We start from the raw sequence: 22,901 nt of genomic DNA on the forward strand, positions 1-22,901 counted from the left end.
AAGAAGTGGAAATGACTCAGTTGAGGTAGAGTCCTCCCCACAAAAAGCATTGTTGCAGGAAAGTAGCATCCATCATCACGGACCCCCACCAGACAAGCCATGCTCTCTTGCTGCTGCCATCAGGAAGGTGGTATAGCAGCTTCAGGACCCACACCACACCAAAGTTCAGGAACAGTTATTACCCCTCAACCATCAGGCTCTTGAACCAAAGTGGATAAATTCACTCAACCCGTCAATTAACTGCTCTCACAACCTATGGACTCACTTAAGAACTGTTCATCTCATGCCCCATATTTATTGCTTATTTCTTACTTTTCTTTTATATTTGTACAGCTTGGTTTATTTTTGCACATTGGTTATTGGGTATGGTTTTTTATTGAGTCTGTTGTGTTTCTTGGATTTACAGTGTATACCCATGAGAAAACTAAGCTCAAGGCTGTATATGGTGACAAAGATTTACTTTAATAATACAGTGGCATGCAAAGGTTTGGGCACCCCGGTCAAAATTTCTGTTACTGTGAATAGCTAAGCAAGTAAAAGATGACCTGATTTCCAAAAGGCATAAAGTTAAAGATGACACGTTTCTTTAATATTTTAAGCAAGATTACTTTTTTTATTTCCATCTTTTACAGTTTCAAAATAACAAAAAAGGAAAAGGGCCTGAAGCAAATGTTTGGGCACCCTTCATGGTCAGTACTTAGTAACACCCCCTTTGGCAAGTGTCATAGCTTGTAAACGCTTTCTGTAGCCAGCTAAGAGTCTTTCAATTCTTGTTTTGGGGATTTTCACCCATTCTTCCTTGCAAAAGGCTTCTAGTTCTGTGAGATTCTTGGGCCATCTTGTATGCACTGCCCTTTTGAGGTCTATCCACAGATTTTCCACGATGTTGAGGTCAGGGGACTGTGAGGGCCATGGCAAAATATTCAGCTTGCGCCTCTTGAGGTAGTCCATTGTGGATTTTGAGGTGTGTTTAGGATCATTATCCTGTTGTAGAAGCCATTCTCTTTTTATCTTCAGCTGCTTTTTTTTTTAAACAGACGGTGTGATACTTGCTTCCAGAATTTGCTGGTATTTAATTGAATTCATTCTTCTCTCTACCAGTGAAATGTTCCCCATGCCACTGGCTGCAACACAAGCCCAAAGCATGATCGATCCACCCCTGTGCTTAACAGTTGAAGAGGTGATTTATTCATGAAATCCTGCGCCCCTTTTTCTCCAAACATACCTTTGTTCATTGCGGCCAAAAAATTCTATTTGAAATTCATCAGTCCACAGGATTGTTTCCAAAATGCATCAGGATGTTCCTCTGCAAACTCCTGATGCTGAATTTTGTGGTGAGGATGCAGGAAAGGTTTTCTTCTGATGACTCTTCCATGAAGGTCATATTTATGCAGGTGTCGCTGCACAGTAGAACAGTGCACCACCACTCCAGAGTCTGCTAAATTCTCCTGAAGGTCTTTTGCAGTCAAATGGGTGTTTTGATTTGCTTTTCTAGCAATCCTACGAGCAGTTCTCTCAGAAAATTTTCTTGGTTTTCCAGACCTCAACTTGACCTCCACCGTTCCTGTTAACTGCCATTGCTTAATTACATTACAAACTGAGGAAATGGCTACCTGAAAACGCTTTGCTGTCTTCTTATAGCCTTCTCCTGCTTTATTTTAATTTTCAGAGTGCTAGGCAACTGCTTAGAGGAGTCCATGACTGCTGATTGTTGGGACAAGGTTTGAGGAGTCAGGGTATTTAAAGCTTTGAAATTTGCATCACCTGACCTTTCCTATTGATGACTGTGAACAAGTCATAGCCCTAACAAGCTAATTAAGGTCTGAAACCTTGGTAAAAGTTATCCGAGAGCTCAAATCTCCTCGGGGTGCCCAAACTTTTGCATGGTGTTCATTCCTTTTTTTTCTCTAAAATTGTACAAAACAAAAATAATACACTAATCTTGCTTAAAATGTTGAAAATAATGTTTCATTTTTAAATTTATGACTTTTGGAGATCAGTTCATCTTCTACTCACTTAACTGACGTAACAGAAATTTTGACCCGGGTGCCCAAATTTTGCATGTCACTAACTTTAATTTGAACTTTGATTTTCTTGCATCAGGTCTACATCCTGCCATTAATCGCACTCAGTTAGCTTTTTAAAAAAAAAAAAAAAAAAAGTATCCCTCATTGTAAACTCCTTTATACTGAAATTTCTGCCACTTGTTAGCTCGGTGACAGGTGCTATACAGTCAGGTAACATCAAGACAAGAGCAGCCTCTTCCCTAACAGCTAAGAGACTAGCAGGGGACATTATGCAAAACACATTTTAAAAATTGTGGCTTGAGAGCTTTCCTGGCAAAATTGAAATGCGTTAAAATCAGAACTACCTGGAGTCACACTGAGTAAGCACCCAATAATTAAATGAATGAAATCAGAAAATCTTGAATAAGACCACAATGTGTAGGAGCAGAATTAGGCCATTTGGCCCATTGAGTTTGTGCCACCATTTCATCATGGCTGATCCATTTCCCCTCTCAGCCCCAACAAATTTTAAAAAATCAACCTGGAACATTAGCCTCATTTCCCTCTCTACAGTTGCTGACTGAGTTCATTTATTAGTTCAGATTTCCAACATCTGAAACTTCTTTTGCTTTTACAGCAACCAACTTTGAAGAACTGTGCAAAAGCAAAATTATCAATTCCTGATAAACAGAACAGAAAATAGAAAAAAAAGTATCATGGACATGTTACTAAATAGGTACAACACAAGTCATGATCTCAACTAGTGTTATTTTCTCTCTCATAAGGAAATCCTGATCATCTGAAGTCAGGGGCATGTACACTGGATTCAATTCAGGTCTAAAACCAAAAAGGGAAAATCCTGAAGGGCACCTTTCACACACATTAGTTTGATTTGAACCTCTGCCACACTTACTCTCCAGCACATTTGATTCCATTCTTTGCGACCAACTCTCTTCCTGTTAACAATGCAACTGAAGTGTAAGGGGTTTCTTCTTTTATGTTACTGAGACAGCTAATAAAATGGCTTTTCTTTAAGTATAACTGCGATGCAAGGAGTTCTCTCTCTCTCATTATATTATTGATAATAGAGGGAACGAACCAATGAGTGTCCATGTTATTCTTTTGTGGGTGATATTCTGTCTCATATGCTGGGAACCATGTGGTTTGGCAGGCTTTTCAGGAAGGAGACCTGAAGAAGAAGGACATATTGAACGCGCTCTGGTCGACCACCGTGGTTAGTCCCGAGCAGCGAGTCAAGGGGGTTGGAGGAGATCAGCTTGGTGGAATGAGGACCCCGTTAATTGAGCTCCAACGGTTGTGCATGAAGTGGATGAACTCTGATAAGATTGGCGCCTTTTACTTTCCCTTTTATATTGTATCTATTAATTAATAATTCCAGTAAGATTTATAAAGTGTAATCTGTAAATCATACATTGTGTGCTGTCCAATATTTGATATGCGAGTTTGTACCAGGTGGCATTACACAGCAACGACACAAACCATGAGACACGGTTGGGCGGGCAGACAGGGTTTCCCCTAATAAACACGAGCCGATAGACCTGAGCGTTACAGAAGTAAATTATGAGAAGATACCCAGACACAGAGGAAGTGTCAAGTAAAACCAAGTCATTTTCAAATAAGGTGATGGATAATCAGCTTAACTATACAAGTACAATAGAGCTCAGGATTAAAAAATCCGATCAGCTGAGTGGCATATTTAAATTCAATTTAAGTCCTCCAGTTCAGCTGAGGATAGTCCTATGGCCACTGATGAAGGAACAGTATTAACCATGACCCACTTTACAGTCAGAGTTGAGGAGTCAAAAACATTTTTGAAAATACTTCAGCAGGGCAAATTAACCAGGTGTTGTGGAAAATCATGCATCAGTTCAGTTCTAACACATTAGACAAATATTAAAGTTGTACATTTTTATTAACTCAGACTCCATTTTGCCATCATGGATCTGTATTTACCTTGATCAAATTTACAGGCCAATTAAAAGTAAAACATAATCCACAGCAAAGAAGCACACTCAAGCCTACTGGAATATAGAATGAATGAAAAAAAATAACTACATACACACACACCTACCTACCTAATGGAATGGTTTAACTGTCCAGACTTCTAGAATAGTTCACACCGAGGTTTGCTCATTTTGGTACGGATAAAGAAATTTAACTCATTATTCAAATGTTGCCCTCAAAAAATCCACTGTGTAAAAAATAAAGTCTAACTTCCCCTCATGAAAGCAATTTGCACCCCAGACGAAGTTTGCGAGTAGTATCCTACCCAAACTAAACATTGAGCCCCTGGTAACTGAAGGGCCCACTTTACTCAGTGCTGCTTCAGGCCATGAACAAGGACTGTAACGTGCAACTGAAAGGACAATGACACAATGAATTCACAGCAGGAAACCAGTGAGCAATGAGGCCAAGTTTATGTGCCAGATGTATTGCTACTTTTGATCTCAAAGCAGGCATTAAACAATAGGGCTATGCTGTCTAATTCTTCTATAAAATCTATCACTAGTCAAATACACTCAGCAGCTTGAACTAGAAATACTTTCTACTTCAATAAAATCTGCATTATTCACAACAAAGAATAACAATTCTACAAATTACATTTCTTCTTACAGTTCTTCAGAATAGAGACCAACTTGTTTCTCGTGCAGTTTTGAGAGTTTCAGGATAGCTACTGCTAGTTTGGGAATCTGCTGTCAGGGCCCCAAATGACAGGATTTGCCCAAGATCACAGACTCAGTACATGGGATCTCAATGTCAGGAATGCAACCCTGGGAGAGAGGACACTGATGTTGATTTGCTTACCCTTCCCATGAATATGGCAGCTTTGTGGAGACAACATTGGTGGTATTACACTCCATTTAATCTACAAACTTTGTTGATGGAAGACAAAATGTGCTTTCGTTCCTCTGCACAGGAAAGTTCTACAAAGGGCTTCTTCAAAAGTCAAAGGATGCAAACAGATGCTTACGCAATATAGAAGAGAATTATTGCACAATTTCCCTTCAAACAAAATAAGTTGGCCTGGTGCTACTATAACATATGTTAGACACAAAAGAAATCAGGCCCTGCCACTGCCTTCAACTAAACCTTTGTTTATCAAATTAATTTCCACTAAGACAAAAAAAAACTTAGGTTCTTTCAATCACTTCAATGAGCACAAACAAGACAACAGAAGTAAACTTGCAACCAATTTAATTAAAAGGCTTTCAAGTAAATGGATCATTACATAGAAAATAATTGGACAAAACTCATGTCTCATTTTCCCAATCAACTGCTGTTCAATGTCTTAACAATGATGTATATACAGTGGCATGCAAAAGTTTGGGCACCCCAGTCAAAACTTCTGTTACTGTGAATAGTTAAATGAACTGATCTCTAAAAGTCAAAGTTAAAGATGAAACATTCTTTTCAACATTTTAAGCAAGTTTAGTGTATTCTTTTTGTTGTGTACAATTTTAGAGCAGAAAAAAAGAAAAGGAGCACTATGCAAAAGTTTGGACACCCCAAGAGATTTGAGCTCTCAGATAACTTTTACCAAGGTCTCAGACCTTAATTAGCTTGTTAAGGCTATGGCTTGTTCACAGTCATCGTTAGGAAAGGCCAGGTGATGCAAATTTCAAAGCTTTATAAATACCCTGACTCCTCAAACCTTGTCCCAACAATCAGCAGCCATGGGCTCCTCTAAGCAGCTGCCTAGCACTCTGAAAATTAAAATAAATGATGCCCACAAAGCAGGAGAAAGCTGTAAGAAGATAGCAAAGCGTTTTCAGGTAGCCATTTCCCCAGTTTGTAATATAATTAAGAAATGGCAGTTAACAGGAACAGTGGAGGTCAAGTTGAGGTCTGAAAGACCGAGAAAACTTTGAGAGAATTGCTCGTAGGATTGCTAAAAAGGCAAATCATAACCCCTGTTTGATTGCAAAAGACCTTCAGGAAGATTTAGCAGACTCTGGAGTGGTGGTGCACTGTTCTACTGTGCAGCGACACCTGCACAGATATGACCTTCATGGAAGAGTCATCAGAAGAAAACCTTTCCTGCGTCCTCACCACAAAATTCAGCATCAGAAGTTTGCAAAGGAACATCTGAACAAGCCTGATGCATTTTGGAAACAAGTCCTGTGGACTGATGAAGTTAAATCAGAACTTTTTGGCCGCAATGAGCAAAGGTATGTTTGGAGAAAAAAGGGTACAGAATTTCATGAAGAACCCCTCTCCAACTGCTAAGCACTGGGGTGGATTGATCATGCTTTGGGCTTGTGTTGCAGCCAGTGGCACAGGGAACATTTCACCAGTAGAGGGAAGAATGAATTCAATTAAATACCAGCAAATTCTGGAAGCAAACATCATACCATCTGTAAAAAAGCTGAAGATGAAAAGAGGATAGCTTCTATAACAGGATAATGATCCTAAGCACACCTCAAAATCCACAATGGACTACCTCAAGAGGCACAAGCTGAAGGTTTTGCCAAGGCCCTCACAGTCCCCTGACCTAAACATCATCAGGAATCTGTGGATAGACCTCAAAAGAGCAGTGCATGCAAGACAGCCCAAGAATCTCACAGAACTAGAAGCCTTTTGCAAGGAAGAATGGGCGAAAATCCCCCAAACAACAATTGAAAGACTCTTAGCTGGCTACAGAAAGCGTTTACAAGCTGTGATACTTGCCAAAGGGGGTGTTACTAAGTACTGGCCATGCAGGGTGCCCAAACTTTTGGTTTGGGCCCTTTTCCTTTTTTCTTACTTTGAAATTGTAAAAGATGGAAATAAAAAAGTCATCTTGCTTAAAATATTAAAGAAATGTATCTTTAACTTTATGCCTTTTGGAAATCAGGTCATCTTTTACTCACTTAGCCATTCACAGTAACAGAAATTTTGATCAAGGTGCCCAAACTTTTGCATCCCACTGTAAATATTCTTAAATGTTTTCTAAAGACAATCCAGCTTCAAACACAAAATGCTGAAAGAACTCAGCAGGCCAAGCAGCATCTATGGAAAGGAAGAATACAGTCGACATTTCAGGCCAAGACCCTTCATCGGGACTGGAGAATAAAAAAAGATAAGTAAATTTAAAGGGTGGGGGCTGGGGAGGGAGAAACACAAGGTGATACATGAAACTGGGAGGGAGGGTGAAGTAAAGAGCTGGAAGTTGATTGGTGAAAGAAATACAGGGCTGGAGAAGGGGGAATCTGATAGGAAAGGACTGAAGGCCATAGAAGAAAGGAAAGGGGGAAAGCACCACCAGAGGGAAGCTATGGGCAGGCAAGAGGGTAAGGTGAGAGGGGGAATAAAGGGGATGGGGAATGGTGGAGGGAGACAGCAGTAACTTCCATGGCTTTCTGTCCTCCCCCAGCAGATTCCCCCTTCTCCAATCAACTTCCAGCTCTTTACCTCACCCTCCTTCCCTCCCAGTTTCACCTATCACCTTGTGTTTCTCCCCCCCACCATCTAAATCTACTCATCTTTTTTGCCCCCACTCTAGTCCTGCTGAAGCGTCTCTGAGTGAAGTATGGACTGTAATTTTTCCCCCCATAGATGATGCCTGGCCTGCTGAGTTCCTCCAGCATTTTGTGTGTTGTTTGGTTTTCCAGCATCCGCAGATTTTCTCGTTTGTGAATCAAGCTTCAAATTTGTATTTTGCCTGCATATCATCTGAAAATTATACTAAAAAATATTATGTTTTCATTTCATTTGCTGAACATAAATGATTGGGTAAATAAATACATGTCGTGTAATAAAAACAAGGCTTCAAGTTATGGTGGACAATTTCCACATAAACCTACAAGTAGAACAAGTTTCCAGTTCCAAATAATCTCCCTAAATAAACTGCTGCAAAACCTGCACAGAATTTTATTGTTATTATTCAATTTAAGAAATCAAAGGAAAATATTTAAGCACTTCACTTAATGAACAATCAATGACCTGAAATGTTAAATCTCTCTCACTCCTGAAGTTTTGTTTCAGATTTCCAGCATTTGCAGTATTTAACATTATGATCAGAGTGCTTCAAAAGGAGCAGATTATTAACTAATCCAGTCACACTGTACATGGCCAGAACTAAAACAGTTTGCTCTGTTCAGGAAACCAATTCCAAAGGATTTTATGAACTCGTTCTGAAGATTTCTGCTAAATTAATTCCATCAGCCCATGAAATTACACTTGACCACAATTTTGGCCTTACTTTTATAAAAAGTATGCACTGCTACTGTTAAGACTGCACTACTACAGGTAACACTGTTATTCGGGTCCAGAATTAGTCCATCATTGCTTTCCAAGGCACCTCAGTTCTCATCTCCACCTTAATTTCTCCTTCCTATTATTCTGAACAAGGGTGATTTTTAAAAAATGTTGTTCGAACCATTAGATGATCAGATCTTTCTTCCCCCATTCTACCAACCTCTTTCCATATTGACTATCTTTTTAAAAAGAATTCAGACAAATAAAAATTGGGGAACCTAACACACACCTTCCTTTTCTATTGTGTCAACACAATTACCAAATGACTACACCCATAATTCATGTGCACTTGTGGTATAAACAGCAACACAGTACAGCTTACAAACAGAGCCAAATACACTAGCAACTCCTATCAAAACCTACTTGTGTAAATTGTATTAGTTGGGCATTTCCACAATTTCTGTATGATTTATATACAAATCCATAGGACTAGCTGCACCATGCATGCTATTTGCAACACATTAATGGTTAATGCATCATCTGGCTCAAATATCCAAACTGAAGCATGAAAACAAGACTCCAAATGAGTTACGCAAATACAACCTTGCACAATGTTGTTAATTCGCCACAAAATTTAACCATGAAACAGGGTATTTCTTTTTTAAATTCAGTTGTGGGATGCAGTCATCACTGGCGAAGATGCCATTTATTATTGTCCCACACTGCATCTTGGACCAGTTTAGAGAGCAGCAAGAGGGAGTCAACCATACTGGAGATGGAGGGAGGGGGGGGGGAAGGGGGTGAAATCATGTAAAGAGCAGACTAGCCAAGGCTTGCAGATTTTCTTCATAAAGTGCATTAATGAAGCTGATAAGGTTTTCCCTAAATTCAGGTAGTTTCACACAAATTGAGCTTTTAAAAAAAAAGAAAAATCTAAATCGGTTTAATTACTTGAATCCAGGTGCACTGGAGGACAGGATGAAGAGTGACAGAGAAATGTCACGGATTCCATAGACAAAGGGGGCAAAATGGCATTTCTATGGCCACAAACCCAATTCCAGAATGGTATGTTGTCACCCTTGGATCAGTGCTGGGTCCATTGTTATTTGTCATCTATATCAATGATCTGGATGATAATATGGTAAATTGGATCAGCAAATTTGCTGATGATACAAAGATTGGAGGTGTAGTAGACAGTGAGGAAGGTTTTCACAGCCTGCAGAGGGTCTTGGACCAGCTGGAAAAATGGGCTAAAAAGTGGCAGATGGAGTTTAATACAGACAAGTGTGAAGTACTGCACTTTGGAAGGACAAACCAAGGTAGAACATACAGGGTCAATGGTAAGGCACTGAGGAGTGCAGTGGAACAGAGGGATCTGGGAATACAGATACAAAATTCCCTAAAGGTGGCATCACAGGTAGATAGGGTCGTAAAGAGAGCTTTTGGTACATTGGCCTTTATTAATCAAAGTATTGAGTATAAGAGCTGGAATGTTATGATGAGGTTGTATAAGGCATTGGTGAGGCCGAATCTCGAGCATTGTGTTCAGTTTTGGTCACCAAATTACAGGAAGGATATAAATAAGGTTGAAAGAGTGCAGAGAAGGTTTACAAGGATGTTGCTGGGACTTGAGAAACTCAGTTACAGAGAAAGGTTGAATAAGTTAGGACTTTATTCCCTGGAGTGTAGAAGAATGAGGGGAGATTTGATGGAGGTACAGTATATAAAATTATGATAGGTATAGATAGAGTGAATGCAAGCAGGCTTTTTCCACTGATGCAGGGTGAGAAAACAAAAACAGCAGAGGACATGGGCTAAGGGTGAGGGGGGAAAAGTTTAAAGGGAACATTAGGGGGGGATTCTTCACACAGAGTGGTGGGAGTGTGGAATGAGCTGCCAGATGAGGTGGTAAATGCGTTTTTTTTTTACATTTAAGAATAACTTGGACAGATACATGGATGCGAGGTGTATGGAGGGATATGGTCCGTTTTCAGGTCAGTGTGACTAGGCAGAAAATGGTTCGGCACAGCCAAGGCGGCCAGAAGGCCTGTTTCTGTGCTGTAGTTTTTTTCTATGGTTTCTATTACTAGCAAATTCTATGGAAAAACTCAAGTCTCCTCTAAACCTCTCCCTGTGGTCATAGGGATCTCTGCTAAGTGGAACATGTTCCCACAATCAACTTCAGCACTGCCTTTCATAACATTCACTCAAGTCCATCCTCAGACTTCCCCACTACAAAGAAAACAAACCCAGTCTATCAAGTCACTTTCTGAATGAGCACACTGTCAGGGTTCTGAAAATCTGTCACCTGGTCTGTATTCGGTTTTGACAACAAAAAGTTCAAAGCTCAAAAGTAAAAGTGCATATATGTTACCATTTACAATGCTCAGACTTATTTTCTGGTGGGCATTCTCAATCCATTATAGAATAACCATAACAGAATCAATGGAAGACTGGTTGTCTTTTGTTAAACCTGTGTGTAAAAGACAAACTGTGCAAATACAAAATAAAAAAATAATTATATTAAATAAATAAGCAATATCGAGAACATGAGATTAAGAGTCCTTGAAAACGAGTCCATAGGTTGTGGGAACATTTCAGTGATGGGTCAAGCGAAGTTCAGTGAAGTTATCCCCTTTTGTTCAAGAACCTGATGGTTGAGTGGTAATAATCGTTCCTAAACCTGGTGGTGTGAGTTCTGAGGCTCCTGTACTTTCTTCCTGATAGCAGCAGTGAGAAGAGAGCATGCCCTACGTGGTAGGGATCTCTGATGTTGTGCTGCTTCCCTGTAACAATGCTTTGTGTAGATGTGCTCAATGGGGAGGAGGGTTTTTACCTGTGATGGACTGGGCTGTATTCTCTACTTCTTGAAGGATTTTCTGGTTAAGGGCATTGATGCTTCCATAACCATAGCAGCCAGTCAATATACTAGCCACTACATATCTATAGAAGTTTGTCAAGGTTTGAGATGTTATGCCAAATTTTCACAAACACCCAAGGAAGTTGAGGTGCTGCCATGCTTTCTTCATAACTGTACTTAATATGCTGGGCCCAGGACAGGTCTTCTGAAATAATAACAGGGGAATTTAAAGATGCTGATGCTCTCCACATCTGATTTTCCAGAAGGCTAGCTAATGAACATCTGGTTTTCTCCTCCTGAAGTCAAAAGTCCACTCCTTGGTCTTACTGACGTTGAGCAAGGGGTTGTTGTAATGACACCAGTCAGCCAGGTTTTCAATCTCCTTCCTCTTTGTTGATTTGTCACCACCTTTGGTTTGGCCTACAACAGTAGGGTCATCGGCAAACTTGGATGTAACACTGGAGCTGTGCTTAGCCACACAGTCACAAGCATAAAGCAAGTAAGGAAGGGGGCTAAGCACACCACCTTTTGGTGCACCTGTGTTGATGGAGATCATGGAGATGTTGCCAATCCAAACTGACTGAGCCCGCAAGTGAAGAAATGGAGGATCCATTTGCACAAAGAGGAGGCAACATTAGTAGCAGCAAATGCAGTAGACAAGTTTGGAGGTGGTACAGGCAAATCTTTGCCTTACTGGAAAGCCGTTGAGGTCCCTCAATGGTTGTGAAAGAAAATGTGCAAAAAGTGAATAAGCAGGTGAACATGGGGAACAGAAGGAAATTAATATTAGTAAAGCTATACAGGACTTTCCCAGATTACAAATGATCTGACTTATGGAAATCTAAGTTTATGTAAATTTTCCTTTTTAAAAGTATTTTTCAAGCTAGTAATAATATTTTGTGCAACACACATCAAAGTTGCTGGTGAACACAGCAGGCCAGGCAGCATCCCTAGGAAGAGGTACAGTCAACGTTTTGGAACGAGACCCTTCGTTTTGTGGTGCTCATTAATGACCGGATTCAGTCCATTTTCCATTAGTGATGCCAGCCAAGAACTGCTCAGCATGGAAGTAGTTTTTATTTATAGAGGTGAAACTTAACTTAATGACTGTGCAATTTTAATAAAAAGGTTATGCAGGAAATTGAAAATCTTATTAGATTAATGAATGAGAATGACTCAGAACTGTTAGTAGCTTATCCTACAGGATAATAATATCAGTGCAAATATAATAAGTGCTATTGTTTCCCTATCGCTACAACAACGTCAATTACACTTAGGTCAGTAATATTGCTTACCTATGTGGTTTTGACTGGTCTTTCATCTCAGTCCCACATGTGAAAAATTCCCAATGAACATGCATACTCTGTCAGATTACGTCATAATCTTTAATATGGTTCCATTAAAGACTTCCACAAAGTTTTTTTTGTTAATTAGATCAACAAGGATGTGTTATTTTCCAGATTTAGCTTGGACCAATTGATGAAGCTCTTCAGTCCCAAACAGCAGTTTTCAGATTCATCCAAGTTAGGCGACTCTTCAATCAAGTATAAACAGAGAAAATGATACACTACCACGGATATGGTTTTTGGATGTTGAAGTCCTATGTCAGTACAAGGATCCTGTTCAAAGCATTGGCACTCAGTATTCCTGCTAATGTACATCATTTAATTACTATTAACAAAATTAATTATTCTATTTCCTATAGGATATTAGGACAAATTGACAACTTTCCTACATAAATAATGACATTTCAGAAGCAATTGTCATGAAGAAAGAAGAAGAAGAAAGCCATTAACTCTGAATGGAGTCATCAGGATGCCGTCATGATGGCTTTTTTTTTTTTAGCAGGCATTCTTATTTTTAACGAGGCTGAGTTGCTAGCTCAATAGTCAACCCAGCAAGGATGGGAAGCGTGCAAGGGAGCCAGCTGGATTCGAACTTGGGAGCCTTCGCTCGGAAGTCTGACGCTGATGCCACTATGTCACCAGCTGACTATAGTCATGAAGAACTTGGCATATTTTCCTCAATATGAGCAAATACTGATAAATACATCATTCATTGTTCTATAATGAGAATACAACCAAACTATCAGGATTTTGGTGGTTTCAGAGTAACAGATTTTCCATATTTATTGGATGTTACACCCATTAACCCCACATATTTTCAATTCACCATTGTTTTTAGAAGATGATACATAAAAATTCTCCAGTGAATCTCATTAGTTTAAAGGCGGCACAGGAACAGGACACCAGCGAGCCAGATGCCTAGCCATTGGGATTTCCAAACAATTGGTTAGAAGATTATTGCTGTTTTACTGTACAAAGACATAGCTGGATCATTTCTAATTTGGGCAAATATTTACCTGAAGGCTAAACACAAGAGAGAAATGTGAAGGCTTTCTTTTGCTGCAACTTGTTTTCTACCACACGCATATCACCACCCCATTCACCAACATTCTTTGCAATAGCCAATTAAACTATCAGCATATTTTTGAGATGTGGGAGAAACCAAAGCAACACACACACACAAAATGTTCGAGGACTCAGCAGATTCAGGCAGCATTTATGGAAATGAACAAACAGCTGATGTTTTGACCTGAGACTCTTCTTCAGGACTGGAAAGTAAAAGGGAAAATTCCAGAATAAAAGGGTGGGGGGAGGGGAAGGAGGATTGCTTGTAGGTGATAGGTGAAGAAAAGTGGGTAGGAAAGATAAAGGGCTTGGGGAAACCCACATCGTCACAAGGAAAACCTCCAATTTCTACACAACTAGTACCAGAGTCAGGATTAAAACTGGTCCCTGCAACTCTAATGCAGCAATGTGAACTGTTGCATGATAAAATGTCCCATTTGTCTCTCTAACCTTGTGTTGAAGATGAAAGCAATCTTTTATATTGCTCAATTTTAAGCACAGTGGCAGAGCTACCAGAAATTCTGTAATGGACAACAGCTGATGATTAGTGTTTATCTAAAGGACACAACCCAATATCACACTGCCAGTTATCCTATCACACTGGTAGCAGAAACAGCCAGGAAAATTAATTTGTAAAACAGTATGCAGGGTGTTTCCCCATTTTTTTTTAATCTATTAATTGAAATAGGTTTGTCCAGTGGAACAGAATACCATGTGACATATCATACTCCAAGTGATACTGCTTTCGCTGACCCTTTCCAGAACCACAGCTCAGAATACTTATCTAGACAGGGATTGGGAGGAGCTGGAAGTGGATAAAATAAAAGCCACTATTAACTATAGTGCACCATCTAACAATGGAATTTTCCCTTCACTTATCTACTGTCCACAGATTAAAAAGCATTTAGATGTCAAAAACCAACCAATAAGCTCCAAGACCTGGGCCTCAATACTTCCTTCTGCAATTGGATCCTCAACTTCCTCACTTGCAGATCTCAGTCGGTTCAGATGGGCAACATATCCACTATGATCTTCATCAGCACTGGTGCACCACAAGACCGTGTGCTTAGCCCCTGCTCCACTCATTTTACACTTGTGACTGTGCCCTTAGCACAGCTCCAATGCCATATTTAAGTTTGCTGATGACATCACTGTCATAACTGGAAGGAAGATTGAAAAACAGGCTGAGAGGTGCCATAATAACAACCTCTTACTCTTTGTCAGCAAGACCAAGGAGCTGATTGTTTTCAGGAGGAGGAAACACGTGTTCCATAAGGTGGTCCTCAGAGGAAGAGAGGGTCAGCAACTTTAAGTTACTTGATATTACTTTTTAAAAAAAAAAAAAAAAAAAAGACTTGTCCTGGGCCTAGCACGCTAGTACAATTATAAAGAAAGCATGGCAGTGCCTCGACTTCCTTAGGAGTTTGTGGAGATTTGGCATGACATCTAAAGCTTTGACATACTTCCATAGATGTGCAGTGGAGAGAATATTGACTGGCTGCGTCACAGCCCGGCATGGAAACACCAATGCTCTTGAATGGAAGCTCCTATAGAAAGTAGTGGATTTGGCACAATCCATTACACATAAAAACCTCCCCACCACTGAGCACATCTACATGAAATGCTGCTACAGGAAAGCAGCATCCATCATCAGGGAACCCCGGCACCCAGAACATGCCCTCTTCTCGCTGCTGCCATCCGGAAGGTGGTACAGGAAAATCAGGACTCAAACCACCAGGTTCAGTAACAATTACTAATCCTCAACCATCAGGCTCTTGAACCCAACGGTACAACTTCACTTGCCCAATCACTGAAATGTTCCCACAACCCATGGATTCACTTTCAAGGGCTCTTCATCTCATGTTCTCAACATTTATTATTACTTGTTTTATTTTTGTACTTGCACTGTTGTCTTCTGCACTGTACTTCAACGCCAACGTTGGGCGGTCTTCCATTGATTCTACTAAGGTTACTGTTCTATAGAATATTTGCTATGCCCACAAGAAAATGAATCTCATGGTTGTATATGGTGATATACATGTACTTTCATGATAAGTTTACTTTGAACTTTGAAAACCACATAATAAAAGTGGAGAAATGTTTCCTTGCCCACTAATGCACTTCAATTCAAAATGCAAATTTTTTTTGTGTGGGGGGGGGGGAGAAACATGGTTAAGTCATGTCATGAATCATTTGTTCTTTATACACTCAGTGATCACTGTCAAAGTCAGCATGGTTTCTGTAAAGGGAACTCTTGCCTAACAAATCTGATAGAGTTTTTAAGGAAGTAACAAAGGAGAGGCAGTGGATGTCGCTTACCTGGATTTTCAGAAGGCATTTGATAAGGTGCCATACGAGGCTGCTTAAGATAAAATCCGACGGTGTTACAGGAAAGATACTGGCAAGGATAATGGAATGGCCAACAGGCTGGCGGCTGTGAGTGAGAATAAAATGGGGCTTTTCTGGTTGGATGCCAGTGACTCGTGGTGTTTCTTAGGAGTTAGTGGTGGGACTGCTGCTTTTCACATTGTTTTTCATTTATTTGGATAATGCAATTGATGGTTTTGTCGCAAAGTTTGCGGGTGACATGAGGATAGGTGGAAGGGTGGTAAGTGCTGAGGAAGCAGTGTGATTGCCGCAGGACTTGGACAAACTGGAAGAATGGGCAAAAATATGGCAGATGGAATACAATGTTGGGAAATGTATAATAATGCATTTTGGTAAAAGGAACAATAGCGTGGACTTATCTAAATGGGGAGAAGGTTCAAACAACAGAGGTGCAGAGGGTTTTAGGAGTCCTCGTGCAAGACTCCCAGAAGGTTAATTTACAGGTTGACTCTGTGGTAAAGAAAGCAAATGCAATGTTGGCATTTATTTCAAGGAGAATAGAATATAAAAGCAAGGAGATAATGCTGAGGCTTTATAAGACACTAGTCAGGCTGCACTTAGAGTATTGTCAACAGTTTTGGGCCCCACATCTCAGAAAGGATGTGTTGGCATTGGAGAGGGTCCAGAGGAGGTTCATGAGGATGATTCCGAAAATGAAGGGGTTAACATATGAGGAGCATTTGGCAGCTTTGGGCCTGTACTCACTGGATTTTAGAATCTCATTGAAACCTACCAAATATTGAAAGGCTAGATAGGGTGGATGTGGAGATACCCAGATCTAGAGGGCACAGCATCAAAATTGAAGGGCGACATTTTAAAACAGAGGTAAGGAGGAATTTTTTTTTTTTTTTTTTTTTTTTTTTTTTTTTTAAAAAAGCCAGAGTAGTAAACCTGTGGAATGCTCCACCACAGACTGCAGTGGAGGCCAAGTTGATCATTTCCTGATCGGTCAGGGCATCAAAGTATATGGCCAGAAGGCAGGTGTATTGGGTTGAATGGGATCTGCGATCAGCCATGATGGAATGGCAGAGCAGACTCGATGGGCCGAATGGCCTAATTCTGCTCCCATGTCTTACAGTCTTAATTACTTCCTGTAACTAATAAAGTGACCACAATGTATGTTAATGGTCTTCTGCTGCTGTATCTCATCCACTTTGAGGTTTGAAGTGTTGTGCATTCAGAGATGCTCTTCTGCACACCACTTTTGTAATATGTAGTTATTTGAGTTATTGTCATCTTTCTGTCAGCTTGAACCAGTTAGCTATTCACCTCTGACTTGTCTCATTAACAAGACATTTTCGCCAACAGAACTGCTACTCACTGAATGTTTTTCTTTCTGTTATTCTCTGTAAACTCTAAAGCAGGCATTCCCACCCTTTTTTTTTTGCCATGGACCCTTAACATTAATTGAGGGGTCAGTGGAGCCCAGATTGGGGACCCCTGCCAATCACTGTTGTGCATGAAAATCCCAGGAGATCAGCAGTTTCCAAAATACTGAAACCAATCATACATCAGTCACTTAAAGATCATTTCTTCTGCATTCTGATGTTTGGTCTGAACAACTGAACCTCTTGACCATGCCTGTATGCTTTTATGCATTGAGTTACTGTTACATGATTGGCTGATTAGACATTAGTGTTAACATACAACTCTACAGGTGTATCTAAAGTGGCCACTGTGTACAGATATCAAAGGTTTAACAATTTCAATGAACTGATTAATCCATTAGTGCCTTTGTCCAATAACTTACCCAGTGTACTCTTAAGCCAAGATTGAAACAAAAGACAATGGAAAGAATTAAAAGATATACTTACTATTCCAATACCAAGATCATTTCTGATGCTGTCTCATACACTTCATACAAGTTGATGACCCATGGATTGGATTTAGCCAGTTCTAATACTGCAATCTCATGAACAATTTCCATTCGGCAGTCTTGACCCTTCCTTCTTTTTCTCATAAATTTGGCAGCATACTCTTTTCCTGTTGCCTTTTCAATGCACTTTTTAACGACTGCAAATTTGCCTCTGCACGGAAAAATGACAAAACATATTCAAGGTTTCTAAATAGTTTTAACAACACCTGTTTCTTAAAAGACTTCAAACAATTACAGCTCAGCTGTTGCATTGTTTTCCATTTTAAAATGAATTTATGAAACCATCTAAAATTAAAAAGGTATACATTTGGGAGAAACACAAATAAGTTGTTTAGAATTTAGGTTGCATTTTGAAATATAATTAAGATTTATTGTTTTAAAACCCAATTTAAAATTGTCCTAAATAGTATATAACTACTCTTTGAATTAATTCATATGAATGGCTTGCAGGAACCTGTAATGAAATGAAATGAAACGTGTGAGTAATAATCAGGCACAGAAAAACAAAAGTAAATTAGAAGCTTCAGAGTAACTTCAGCTCATTCATTGGCTCACCAGTCACCATAGATAACAAAGCTTTAAAAACAAGTGGCTATTTGCATGCAAGTCAAATAGAAAACATTCTAACCAATGGCAAAAGCTTCATCCTCTGATGACTGTAAATTTGCATAAAGTTGCAATTGCTCAGGTAGGAAAAAATTTTTAAAGGATTTCAGGTGTTCCTATTAACACCACTTCCCTGCAGGGAAAATACCAAAGGTATGCCCAACGCGGAGTGCAATATTGCTCCACCTTCACAACTTTTAAAAAAAACAAAAGAATGTTGACTGGAAAACTTAAAATCTGTATTATTATACCCCACGACATTTCAAACATAATTGAAAAATTTCAAACTACTCTGCCTTCTGAAAGATAGGCCCAAGATTTATTTTGGCATACCCAAACACAGCTGAAAATAATTTAGCTTTGTTTTTCTTCCACTAAGTCATTCTTCGAAAAAAAATTGTTTCTGACCACATCTGAATAGTCGGATGAATATTTTCCGCATTACTTAGAGCAAAAATAACTAGTTTCACTCAGAAAAAAGGTTGTTGCACGGATCATAAACTTTATTTTCCAAGTTTCAAATCCCCGCAAGTTGACTGCATTATTCCACTTTCTCAATCAAGCCATGGCATGTGGAGTGGAGGGCACAGTCATTGAGACTTGCAGTGATGCTCCTTTCTCAATTATAAAGTAGTTTTCTATTTTGGCAATTTATCAAAAGGAAATAGACTACCAGGCTGACAACATAAAATAGGCTTGTTTTAGAACCAGATTGACTACAATGTAATTTTCCACTGTCAATCATAAGGACCGTAACTAAATGGCCTTGAGAGCAGAATCCCTAAAATGGTACAATTGTCTTTTCACCACTGCAGAAATATTGTTAGCAGACAACTATGCTGACAGAAACCTGGGGATTCAATAATTCTTTTCAGCCTGAGTGGTTAAAATGAACCTTCAGTCAGAAAAGCCAATCAAATCTGTAAATGTTTGAGTGTATGCACAGATCTCCCACGTAACTGCTTGAAGTGCATTGCTAAATACATTTACCATATGTGACTAATGTCAAATACTGTTCTTTACATCTTTTTAAATTTGAGTTTGAGGACTGACACCCACAAGTGCTTGTTTTTTTTTAAAAACTGCCACTCAGTGCTGATAAATACCTTGTGTATTTTTCTCTCACTCTGTATGCAATAGAAAATGGACTAGAAGTTTAAAAGCATTATGGTGGTCACATCATGGAAAATGATGGCAATCATCTGACACATCATTCCTGCAACATCGTTTGAAATCTATCCATTTAATCTCACTGCTCCTACTCTTATCCTCTATTCAAACAGTGTTATCCCTTCCATCAATGACAGACAGCACATCTAATCCCACTGCACAAAATGAAAAAAAAATCCAAGTACCTTAAACCGAAAATTTTTGGTTAAGGAAATTTAGACAGTTTAGCAAAGCCCTTCATGATTCTATGCATCTTGATTTAACCTTAGCTGCTTTAAGGGATAAGAATCTAGATTACTGTTCCCCATATAACAGAAATATGAAAACTGCAATTCTGGAGCTCTATTTCAATTGGTTATGTTACTTAGAGCAAGGTAGTGTGTGGTTTGTCAGCTCAGTAGGTAAGGGGAACCAAAAGTTTAATAAAAGAGTATTTAGAATGGGAGATTTAGTTCACTCCCCCACCCCACCCCCATGAGTTTGTTCTGGAGTAGGGGCAAGAAAACACCACATGATAGCTTTGGAAGAGGAAACTCTGAACGCAGATTTCAGTCACCCATTTACACTAATCCTATAGTAATTCCATGTTCAAATTCTTCCCATGTTCCCATCAACCCAGATTCTGCCATTCATCTACCAGATCACTATCATCTACTAAAGCACTAGATCCTTATCGACCACTCTGCTGGTAAGTTCAGAGTCAGTGAAGTCCACTCTATTTGAAGTTGTTTATCCCCCATTGTCACAGTGCAGAAAACTGCCCCATCCCTTGAAAACAGTGGTGCAATTCATCCAGATAAATGTTACCTTGCCACGGTTCCTGACTTGCAAGAAAATATATAGATGTGGGATTTCCATATCCATCATAAAGAATGGCGTAAGCATCACAATTGGCTATCAGGATGATCAGTAGCAGGTTAGTGAGTGAACCAATACGAGACAAATACCCTTGACCTTCTCTACAGCAAGCTACCACTTGCAAATGCAGGGCACACTCCTTGTCAAGGCAATATCTTGTCATCAGATGCAAAAGCAGGAGCATTTCTATAGTGACAATGGTACAGATTCAGAACTGGGCATTCACAAGTCAAACACTCCAGATACTGAAAATCACCAGGGACACTTGACTGGAATTACACCCATGACCCTCTACAACCAGTCAAGATTCAAGATTGTTTAACAGAATTTCCAGTAGACAAATGTAAAAGACAATGAAATAATTGTTACTCCAGATCAAAAAAAACTCAAGATAAAGAACACAATGAGAAAAAAACAAAAATAAATACACAAGTTTATATACAGACATCCCACCTCTCCTGGAAATTTCAGGAGTCTCCCGCATATTGATAGCGGCTCCCTGACACCCGCAAATTATATACAATATCACGGAAATTGACATTTTTGGAAGGAAGAGGGAGAGGAAGAGGAACAGCGAGTGTGAGCATCCTGAGTGGTCTCTCTTCGTGCTAAGACTATCTACCAGTTTTCTCTGTGGGCGGGCTTTACAGTCGACCTCTAAAGTAATGACAGTGTTGCTCTCTGCACTGTTTGCCACAGTGACTTTTCTATTGTCCATGGTGGGTTAAGTGACTGTAAAAGACATGTTGAGGTGAGTTTAACAGGTGTCATTTGTTCATTAGAATAGCTAACATTATTTAAACTAGCTGGTTAGCTGCTAAGGAGCTACTCTATTGATGTCCTACGTGATGAGGCCAAACTCCCCCTAGATTTCCTTAAAGTTGTGATAGAATAAAAAAACGACTCCATGATAATATAAGTACATATTTTAATGTCACATTTTCTGCATATACCCAATTTGGTTTACAGATTAGACAAAATCACTAATCAAAGTATTACATACACCCTGGGAGGTTGACTGGGACGGTGGGGGGTGTTACCTCCCTGAAATGAGTTTTTGCAAGGTGTGATGTCTATACATACATAGATTGAACTGTCCCAATGACGTTAAGCACAGGATGTGTATATAAGGTGACACTGACAGCAAATGATAAAATAGTGCAGGTGGGGGTTGTGGAGGGATGGGTTAATGGGTGGAGATATTGATCAGCCTTACTGTTTGGGGAAATTAACTGTCTCAGCCCAAAACGCTGACTGTATTCTTCCCCGCCCCACCCCCCCAATAGATGTTGCCTGGCCTGCTGAGTTCCTCCAGCATTTTGTGTGTGTTGCTTGGATTTCCAGCATCTGCAGATTTTCTCATTTGTTTGAGGCTGGTGGTCTTGGCACGGATGCCACGTACCCTCTCACTGATGGGAGTGGGACACACAGTGCATGAGCATGGTAGGTGGGATCCTTCATGATGTTACTGGTCTTTTTCCTGACGCTTTTCTGTAAACATGTCCTTGATGGTGGGTAGGCTAATGCCGGTAACACATTGAGCAACATGGACTGTCTGTCATAGAGCCTTTCTGTCCGCTATAGTGCAGTTTCCGTACCATGCAGTGATGCAGCATGTTAGGATGCTCTCTACAGTGTATCTGAAGAAATGAGTACAGATGTGTATAATTCAGCTCTCTTCAGCCTCCTCTGACTGAGGTGGCACTGAACTTCCTTGACTGTGTAGGATGGGCTCTGGAACCATGAGTGGTTGTGTGAGATGTGCACTTCCAGGATTCTGAAACGGCTTGCAGTTCCCACTGCTGTGCCACTGCTGGAAAGAGGGCTGAGAGTGGTGCGAGTTCCCCTGAAGTCAAGAACTGTCTGCTTTGTCTTGTTGACATTGAGGAAGTTATTTGCCAGGCACCAAGCCTTAAGCACTTCCACCTCCTCTTTGTATGCTGTCTCATCATTCCTCACCAGTGTAGTGTCATTGGCGAACTTAACAATGTTATTACTTGGGCGTTGGCCGTGCAGTCATGTGTGAGCAGCCTACAGCAATGGGCTCAGCACACAGACCGGGAAGGGGTGGGGGCGAGAGAAGTTACCATATTGAGGATGACGGGGAGGGAGAAGCTGCTGTGCAACCTGTGAGGTTCGTTCATCAGGAAGTCCAACACCCAGTTGCAGTGATATATTTAGACCAAGGAGCACAAGCTTGTTCACCAAGATCCCTGTTGAATGCCAAACCGAAATTCAGAAACAGCATTCTGGCACAATTGTCCTTATTTTCTAGGTATGTCAGGACCGGGTGCATGACTGATGCTATTGGATTTGTAGTAGAGTGGTTCTGTCTGTAAGCATATTAGTGAGTGTCCAGTATGGCAGGAAGAGTTTTTGCTATGTGCCATTACCAGCTATTCAAAGCACTTCATGAGGATTGGTGTCAGTGCCACCAGATAGTAGTTACTTAGATCTCAATACGTGGTCACTGTGACAGCATTGTGTTGATACTCCAGAAACACAGGAAATCCACAACTTGTGTGTGC

General features: G+C 40.0%; 1 protein-coding gene across 1 annotated transcript in view; it reads right to left on the bottom strand.

Moving 5' to 3' along the window:
- stk17a (serine/threonine kinase 17a) overlaps positions 1 to 22,901 on the bottom strand; it is a 97,069-nt gene that overhangs the window by 38,594 nt on the left and 35,574 nt on the right. The window contains exon 2 of the mRNA XM_072253629.1: positions 17,678 to 17,890. Within this exon, the coding sequence (XP_072109730.1) occupies positions 17,678 to 17,890 (213 nt within the window). The remainder of the gene's footprint in view (positions 1 to 17,677; positions 17,891 to 22,901) is intronic.

This window comes from Mobula birostris, chromosome 3 (genome assembly GCF_030028105.1).
Source record: "Mobula birostris isolate sMobBir1 chromosome 3, sMobBir1.hap1, whole genome shotgun sequence".
In the NCBI taxonomy this organism is placed as follows: domain Eukaryota; kingdom Metazoa; phylum Chordata; class Chondrichthyes; order Myliobatiformes; family Myliobatidae; genus Mobula; species Mobula birostris.